Below are 10,000 nucleotides of genomic sequence, written 5' to 3'. Positions count from 1 at the left end.
AGAGGGTACAGGTGTAGTAGAGGGTAAAGGTGTGTAGAGGGTACAGGTGTGTAGAGGGTACAGGTGGGTAGAGGTAAATAGAGGGCTTGCAGTTGACGTACAACTCCTCATGGCGGCCATGTTGGAAGACCACCGCATTAATTCTTCTGACAACAGCCGAGTGGCCTAACCCCTAACCCAAACCCTAACCCCTAACCCTAACCCCTAACCCAAACTGCATGATAATGGTGCCTATAACTAGTTGATTTTTCATCACCGTCATTTTCTATGGAGTATTTAGCTGCTCTAAGAAGGCCGGACAGACAACAGGAAAATATATGTTTCCAGATTCAATCATGAAACACAATCGGTGACACCAATGAGATAAGACTGAAGAACTGTCAGAAAAGCCAAGAAACCGTTTTGTCCGTCAAGACCTGAACCCAGACAGCTGTCAGTACAGGGTCTGCTACGATCATTTCATCACTGGTAAGTCAAGTCTTATCGATTTCAAGTTTAGTTTAGCTGTTACGCTAACCAGGTGTTAACAACAACATTACAATAAATTAGACTAAATTAGCTCGATAGATAGCTAGTAGTCTTACCATGTGCCGCGGGAGTTTCGAGTTTGGGGAAAGCAATTTTTTTTTTCACTGTAAAAATGCCCCTTTGTAACTAAACACTGCCTCTATCGTGGCATTTGCAGACTAACGTAAACCTACTACCAGATCTATTGTGTTATATTCTCCTACATTCAATTCACATTTATACAGACTTCAAAGTGTTTCCTTTCAAATGGTACCGAGAATATGCATATCCTTGCTTCAGGGCCTGAGCTACAGGCAGTTAGATTTGGGTGTGTCATTTTTAGGCGAAAATTGAAGCCTACTCTAATGACAACGGATCAGTTAAAACGACCTCGTCTTGACCATGTATCCATCTAATCTAGGCAAAAAAGGCTCCTGGCTAAAAGGAATCCTGCTTTCGTCAAATTAAAGTCAGAAGTTTTTGAGTTTTTTTTGCATTTTAGCTAACCCTAAACTTATTCCTAACCTGCTATGTTAATTATCCTAATCTGCTACAAAATGTCAAATATTACGTTAATTTGATAAAAGTTACATCCCTTCTAGCCATGTCAATGAAAAGGGGCAACACAAATTGTACGATATGACGTCCATATAGCCTGGAAGACATCATTACTCCAGTGGTTATCATACAGTGGGTTTCTGTACAGCACTTTGAGATATCAGCTGATGTACGAAGGGCTATATAAATAAATTTGATTTGATTTGATATACTAACCAAATGATAATGGGTTGAGAAGTTTATTCATAAGAGGAGGGGAAAATGTATAGACATCACAGCATAGGACGAAGGATTGGGATAGGACAAACTGCTGTGTTGACTAATGATTGTTCCAGCCCAACGATACAGGTCATCTTTACAAGACACTAAAACACCTGAATTAAACACAACCAAACAATTAAGAACCCCGATGTTTTCATTTCAGTCTCCTCTAACCAAAGTGAATTAGATTTCCTTTCTATTAATAATGTCAAATGAACATCTGAACAGAAAGACTCTGGTGAAGGTAAATTACAGAGGAGGAACTTCTAGATGCATTAAAAGCCTTTAAGGCTGGGAAAACTCCAGGGCTAGATGGTATACCAGGGGAGATATACCAAACTCCAGGGCTAGATGGTATACCAGGGGAGATATACCAAACTCCAGGGCTAGATGGTATACCAGGGGAGATATACCAAACTCCAGGGCTAGATGGTATACCAGGGGAGATATACCAAACTCCAGGGCTAGATGGTATACCAGGGGAGATATACCAAACTCCAGGGCTAGATGGTATACCAGGGGAGATATACCAAACTCCAGGGCTAGATGGTATACCAGGGGAGATATACCAAACTCCAGGGCTAGATGGTATACCAGGGGAGATATACCAAACTCCAGGGCTAGATGGTATACCAGGGGAGATATACCAAACTCCAGGGCTAGATGGTATACCAGGGGAGATATACCAAACTCCAGGGCTAGATGGTATACCAGGGGAGATATACCAAACTCCAGGGCTAGATGGTATACCAGGGGAGATATACCAAACTCCAGGGCTAGATGGTATACCAGGGGAGATATACCAAACTCCAGGGCTAGATGCTATACCAGGGGAGATATACCAAACTCCAGGGCTAGATGGTATACCAGGGGAGATATACCAAACTCCAGGGCTAGATGCTATACCAGGGGAGATATACCAAACTCCAGGGCTAGATTGTATACCAGGGGAAATATAACAACTCTGTTGATGTACTCAGAGGACCATTATTAGCATGTTTTAACCACTCCTATATAAACGGTAGATTATCGGACACTCAACAACTGAAACTGAAACTTACTGAAACAGGATCCAAGTGGTAAATATAAAGATCCGGTCGATTGAAAAAATGTCATACACCCCAACAGCCCAACTCCAGTCCTCCAGTACCCCCAACAGCCCAGCTCCAGGCCTCCAGTACCCCCAACAGCCCAGCTCCCAGTACCTCTAGTATACTCAAATTAGACATCACTGAATATTATGTTGCAATATCACTGTCTGTTGTTTCTCTCTAGGGATTGGAACTGGAGAAAATCTTCATAACATGCTCCCACAAAATTACCTGCCCTATCCAGAGTAGCCTACGCTCCATTCTGACAGCTGGAAATGCTAATCCTTTCACCCTCTTCCATGGATGTTAGCTAGTTAGTTAGCTAGCTAGCTAGCTACAAATGCATTTTTAGTTAACTAGCTAACATGAAGTTGAAGTTAGCAAGCTGGTGATATTTAATTAACTTAGCTAGCAACACTATGTAAAATAACCTAAAGGTGAATATTACATTAGCAGCTCATTTCAGTTAGCTAAGTTTCTGGTGCAAGCCACCTAGCTAATAATACATTGATCATTTTCAAAATATATTTACACTGCCTCCGTTTTCTGGGTCCTTAGATTAACTAAATAATGGGCAGTCTTCAGGTGGCAGCAAAACACATCCAGCCATGTGGATGATGGGAAGACTTCCAACAGACTGACTTTGGGCTTCCAAAATGGCACCTGGTGATTTGTGACGCAACTGCAAGACCTCTATAGGTGTACACTAGGTATAGTACTGTAGTATTAACCTGTAGTAGGTGGTATATGGGGTATAGTTACTTGTAGTAGGTGGTATAGGGGGCATAGTTACCTGTAGTAGGGGGTGTATGGGGTATAGAGGGTATAGTTACCTGTAGTAGGTGGTATATGGGGTATAGTTACCTGTAGTAGGTGGTATAGGGGGTATAGTTACTTGTAGTAGGTGGTATAGGGGGTATAGGGGGCATAGTTACCTGTAGTAGGGGGTATAGGGGGCATAGTTATCTGTAGTAGGGGGTATAGGTGGTATAGGGGGCATAGTTACCTGTAATAGGTGGTATAGGGGGCATAGTTACCTGTAGTAGGTGGTATAGGGGGCATAGTTACCTGTAGTAGGTGGTATAGGGGGCATAGTTACCTGTAGTAGGGGGTATAGGGGGCATAGTTACCTGTAGTAGGTGGTATAGGGGGCATAGTTACCTGTAGTAGGTGTTATAGGGGGCATAGTTACCTGTAGTAGGTGGTATAGGGGGCATAATTACCTGTAGTAGGTGGTATAGGGGCCATAGTTACCTGTAGTAGGGGGAAAGGTGGTATAGGGGGCATAGTTACCTGTAGTAGGTGGTATAGGGGGCATAGTTACCTGTAGTAGGTGGTATAGGGGGTATAGTTACTTGTAGTAGGTGGTATAGGCGGTATAGAGGGCATAGTTACCTGTAGTAGGTGGTATAGGGGGCATAGTTACCTGTAGTAGGTGGTATAGGGGGTATAGAGGGCATAGTTACCTGTAGTAGGTGGTATAGAGGGCATAGTTACCTGTAGTAGGTGGTATAGGGGGCATAGTTACCTGTAGTAGGTGGTATAGGGGGTATAGTCATCTGTAGTAGGTGGTATAGGGGGTATAGTTACCTGTAGTAGGTGGTATAGAGGGCATAGTTACCTGTAGTAGGTGGTATAGGTGGTATAGTTACCTGTAGTAAGTGGTACAGGGGGTATAGGGGGTATAATTACCTGTAGTAAGTGGTACAGGGGGTATAGGGGGTATAGTTACCTGTAGTAAGTGGTACAGGGGGTATAGGGGGCATAGTTACCTGTAGTAAGTGGTACAGGGGGTATAGGGGGTATAATTACCTGTAGTAAGTGGTACAGGGGGTATAGGGGGCATAGTTACCTGTAGTAGGTGGTATAATTACCTGTAGTAAGTGGTACAGGGGGTATAGGGGGTATAATTACCTGTAGTAAGTGGTACAGGGGGTATAGGGGGTATAATTACCTGTAGTAAGTGGTACAGGGGGTATAGTTACCTGTAGTAAGTGGTACAGGGGGCATAGTTACCTGTAGTAAGTGGTACAGGGGGTATAGGTGGTATAGTTACCTGTAGTAAGTGGTACAGGGGGTATAGGTGGTATAGTTACCTGTAGTAAGTGGTACAGGGGGTATAGGGGGTATAGTTACCTGTAGTAAGTGGTACAGGGGGTATAGTTACCTGTAGTAAGTGGTACAGGGGGCATAGTTACCTGTAGTAAGTGGTACAGGGGGTATAGGTGGTATAGTTACCTGTAGTAAGTGGTACAGGGGGTATAGGGGGTATAGTTACCTGTAGTAAGTGGTACAGGGGGTATAGGTGGTATAGTTACCTGTAGTAAGTGGTACAGGGGGTATAGGGGGCATAGTTACCTGTAGTAAGTGGTACAGGGGGTATAGGGGGCATAGTTACCTGTAGTAAGTGGTACAGGGGGTATAGGTGGTATAGTTACCTGTAGTAAGTGGTATAGGGGGTATAGGGGGCATAGTTACCTGTAGTAGGTGGTATAGTTACCTGTAGTAGGTGGTACAGGGGGTATAGTTACCTGTAGTAAGTGGTATAGGGGGTATAGGGGGTATAGTTACCTGTAGTAAGTGGTACAGGGGGTATAGTTTCCTGTAGTAAGTGGTACAGGGGGTATAGGGGGCATAGTTACCTGTAGTAAGTGGTACAGGGGGCATAGTTACCTGTAGTAGGGGGTATAGTTACCTGTAGTAAGTGGTACAGGGGGTATAGTTACCTGTAGTAGGGGGTACAGGGGGTATAGGGGGTATAGTTACCTGTAGTAGGGGGTACAGGGGTATAGGGGGTATAATTACCTGTAGTAAGTGGTACAGGGGGTACAGGGGGTATAGGGGGTATAGTTACCTGTAGTAAGTGGTATAATTACCTGTAGTAAGTGGTACAGGGGGTATAGTTACCTGTAGTAGGGGGTAGAGGGGGTATAATTACCTGTAGTAAGTGGTACAGGGGGCATAGGTGGTATAGTTACCTGTAGTAGGTGGTACAGGGGGTATAGGTGGTATAGTTACCTGTAGTAAGTGGTACAGGGGGTATAGGTGGTATAGTTACCTGTAGTAAGTGGTACAGGGGGTATAGTTACCTGTAGTAAGTGGTACAGGGGGTATAGGTGGTATAGTTACCTGTAGTAGGTGGTATAGGGGGTATAATTACCTGTAGTAGGGGGTATAGGGGGTATAGGGGGTATAGTTACCTGTAGTAGGGGGTACAGGGGTATAGGGGGTATAATTACCTGTAGTAAGTGGTACAGGGGGTACAGGGGGTATAGGGGGTATAGTTACCTGTAGTAAGTGGTATAATTACCTGTAGTAAGTGGTACAGGGGGTATAGTTACCTGTAGTAGGGGGTAGAGGGGGTATAATTACCTGTAGTAAGTGGTACAGGGGGCATAGGTGGTATAGTTACCTGTAGTAGGTGGTACAGGGGGTATAGGTGGTATAGTTACCTGTAGTAAGTGGTACAGGGGGTATAGGTGGTATAGTTACCTGTAGTAAGTGGTACAGGGGGTATAGTTACCTGTAGTAAGTGGTACAGGGGGTATAGGTGGTATAGTTACCTGTAGTAAGTGGTACAGGGGGTATAGGGGGTATAGTTACCTGTAGTAAGTGGTACAGGGGGTATAGGGGGTATAGTTACCTGTAGTAAGTGGTACAGGGGGTATAGGGGGTATAGTTACCTGTAGTAAGTGGTACATGGGGTATAGGGGGTATAGTTACCTGTAGTAAGTGGTACAGGGGGTATAGGGGGTATAGTTACCTGTAGTAAGTGGTACAGGGGGTATAGGGGGTATAGTTACCTGTAGTAAGGGGTACAGGGGGTATAGTTACCTGTAGTAAGGGGTACAGGGGGTATAGTTACCTGTAGTAAGGGGTACAGGGGGTATAGTTACCTGTAGTAAGGGGTACAGGGGGTACAGGGGGTATAGGGGGTATAGTTACCTGTAGTAAGTGGTACAGGGGGTATAGTTACCTGTAGTAAGGGGTACAGGGGGTATAGGGGGCATAGTTACCTGTAGTAGGTGGTATAATTACCTGTAGTAAGGGGTACAGGGGGTATAGTTACCTGTAGTAAGGGGTATAGGGGGTATAGTTACCTGTAGTAGGGGGTACAGGGGGTATAGGGGGCATAGTTACCTGTAGTAGGTGGTATAATTACCTGTAGTAAGGGGTACAGGGGGTATAGTTACCTGTAGTAAGGGGTATAGGGGGTATAGTTACCTGTAGTAGGGGGTACAGGGGGTATAGGGGGCATAGTTACCTGTAGTAAGGGGTACAGGGGGTATTTCCGGGCCTCTGTGAACAGCTGTTGTTTGATGTTCGTGAGCGGCGCCTCTCTGAGACACTCCAGACTAACCAGCATGCCATTGGGCAGACAGCAGTCCACCAGGATCCTAGGGGGCATGAGGTGAAGGCCCCATAGTTCCCCTGAAGATGGCCGCGGGGCCATCTAGACACACACTCGACTCTACCACAACCTGAGGGAGGAGAACACACGTTACACATACACCCACACACATACACACACGACTCTATCACAACCTGAGGGAGGAGAACACACGTTACACATACACGCTCAATACACACACACACACACACACACACACTCCGCTCTAGCAGAGGTCTCCCCAGGTCCAGAACAGAGGCTAGGAAACACATAATATTAAATAGAGCCATGACTACATGAAACTCTATTCCACAGTACTACATAGAGCCATGACTACATGGAACTCTATTCCACAGTACCACATAGAGCCATGACTACATGGAACTCTATTCCACAGTACTACATAGAGCCATGACTACATGGAACTCTATTCCACAGTACTACATAGAGCCATGACTACATGGAACTCTATTCCACAGTACTACATAGAGCCATGACTACATGGAACTCTATTCCACAGTACTACATAGAGCCATGACTACATGGAACTCTATTCCACAGTACCACATAGAGCCATGACTACATGGACCTCTATTCCACAGTACCACATAGAGCCATGACTACATGGAACTCTATTCCACAGTACCACATAGAGCCATGACTACATGGAACTCTATTCCACAGTACTACATAGAACTCTATTCCACAGTACTACATAGAGCCATGACTACATGGAACTCTATTCCACAGTACCACATAGAGCCATGACTACATGGAACTCTATTCCACAGTACTACATAGAGCCATGACTACATGGAACTCTATTCCACAGTACTACATAGAGCCATGACTACATGGAACTCTATTCCACAGTACTACATAGAGCCATGACTACATGGACCTCTATTCCACAGTACCACATAGAGCCATGACTACATGGAACTCTATTCCACAGTACTACATAGAGCCATGACTACATGGAACTCTATTCCACAGTACTACATGGAGCCATGACTACATGGAACTCTATTCCACAGTACTACATAGAGCCATGACTACATGGAACTCTATTCCACAGTACTACATAGAGCCATGACTACATGGAACTCTATTCCACAGTACTACATAGAGCCATGACTACATGGAACTCTATTCCACAGTACTACATAGAGCCATGACTACATGGAACTCTATTCCACAGTACTACATAGAGCCATGACTACATGGAACTCTATTCCACAGTACCACATAGAGCCATGACTACATGGAACTATTCCACAGTACCACATAGAGCCATGACTACATGGAACTCTCTGCCACCCCAGGAAACTCAGGCTATGAAAGATTAAAGAACACCTTACTGCACAAAGGGGACTTTGAAGAGACAGACATGTTATATTGTATTGTAATGTACACTGTGTTGTGTATTAGACCTAGATATTGACATGTAGTCTGTGTGATGTTTAAATGTAAAGGGAAAGCATTCAGGCCCCTTCCCATTTTACACATTTTGTTACGTTACAGCCTTATTCTGAAATGGATTCAATTAAAACATTTCCTCATCAATCGACACACAATAACCAATAATGACAAAGCGAAAACAGGTTTTTAGAAATATTTGCAAATTTATAAAATATAAAAAACAGAACTATTTTATTTACTTAAGTATTCAGACCCTTTGCTATGAGACTGTAAATGGAGCTCAGGTGCATCCTGTTTCCATTGATCATCCTTGAGATGTTTCTACAGCTTGATTGGAGTCCACCTGAGGTAAATTCAATTGATTGGACATGATTTGGAAAGGCACACACCTGTCTATATAAGGTCCCACAGTTGACAGTGCATGTCAGAGCAAAAACCAAGCCATGAGGTTGAAGGAATTGTCTGTAGAGCTCCAAGACAGGATTGTGTCGAGGTACAGATCTGAGAAAGGGTACCAAAAAATGTCTGTAGCATTGAAGGTCCCCAAGAACACAGTGGCCTCCGTAATTCTTAAATGAAATAAGTTTTTTAACCACCAAAACTCTTCCTAGAGCTGGCCGTCCGGCCAAACTGAGCAATCAGGGAGAAGGGCCTTGGTCAGGGAGGTGACCAAGAACCCGATGGTCACTCTGACTGAGCTCTAAAGTTCCTCTGTGGAGATGGGAGAACCTTCCAGAAGGACAACCATCTCTGCAGCACTCCACCAATCAGGCCATAATGGTAGAGTGGCCTGACAGAAGCCGCTCCTCAGTAAAAGGCACATGACAGCCCACTTGGAGTTTTTCAAAAGGTCCCTAAAGGACTCTCAGACCATGAGAAACAAGATTCTCTGGTCTGATGAAACCAAGATTGAACTCTTTGGCCTGAATGCCAAGGGTCAAGTCTGGAGGAAACCTGGTACCATCCCTACGGTGAAGCATGGTGGTGGCAGCATCATGCTGTGGGGATGTTTTTCAGCGACAGGGACTGGGAGACTAGTCAGGATCGAGGGAAAGATGAACGGCACAAAGTACAGAGAGATCCTTGATGAAAACCTGCTCCAGAGCGCTCAGGACCCCAGACTGGGGTGATGGTTCACTTTCCAACAGCACAACGACCCTAAGCACACAGCCAAGACAACACAGGAGTGGCTTTGGGACAAGTCTCTGAATGTCCTTGAGGGGCCCAGCCAGAACCCGGACTTGAACCCAATGAACATCTCTGGAGAGACCTGAAAATAGCTGTGCAGTGACGCTCCCCATCCAACCTGACAGACCTTGAAAGGATCTGCAGAGAAGAATGGGAGAAACTCCCCAAATACAGGTGTGCCAAGCTTGTAGCGTCATAGCCAAGAAGACTGGAGGCTGTAATCGCTGCCAAAGGTACGTCAACAAAGTACTGAGTAAAGGGTCTGAATACTTATGTAAATGTGATATTTGCGTTTATTTGTATTTTTTCTAAAATTTCATTAACATTTTTTTTTTGCTTTGTCATTTTGGGGGTATTGTGATATCATTGTGGGGTATTGTGATGTCATTATGGGGTATTGTGTGTAGATTGATGAGGGGGGAAAAACAATTGAATACATTTTAGAACAAGGCTGTAACGTAACAAAATGTGTAAAAAGTCCAGGGGTCTGAATACTTTCTGAATGCACCATATGTTCTGTACTATGTGGACCCAAGGAAGAGTAGCTGATGACTGGCTCATAGGGATCCTCATAAATACCAAT

General features: G+C 44.4%; 1 protein-coding gene across 1 annotated transcript in view; it reads right to left on the bottom strand.

Annotated features, from left to right (window-relative positions):
- The window catches only part of zgc:158659 (PI3K_p85B and PI3K_rbd domain-containing protein), an 83,004-nt gene that overhangs the window by 70,565 nt on the left and 2,439 nt on the right, over positions 1-10,000 (bottom strand). Inside the window, 1 exon segment of the mRNA XM_031832693.1 lies at positions 6,682-6,898. Coding sequence (XP_031688553.1) covers positions 6,682-6,870 — 189 coding nt within the window. The 5' untranslated portion in view covers positions 6,871-6,898.

Source organism: Oncorhynchus kisutch, linkage group LG9 (genome assembly GCF_002021735.2).
Source record: "Oncorhynchus kisutch isolate 150728-3 linkage group LG9, Okis_V2, whole genome shotgun sequence".
Lineage (NCBI taxonomy): Eukaryota > Metazoa > Chordata > Actinopteri > Salmoniformes > Salmonidae > Oncorhynchus > Oncorhynchus kisutch.
Note: the sequence above shows the minus strand (reverse complement) of the source record. Positions and strands in the feature narration are given on the sequence as shown.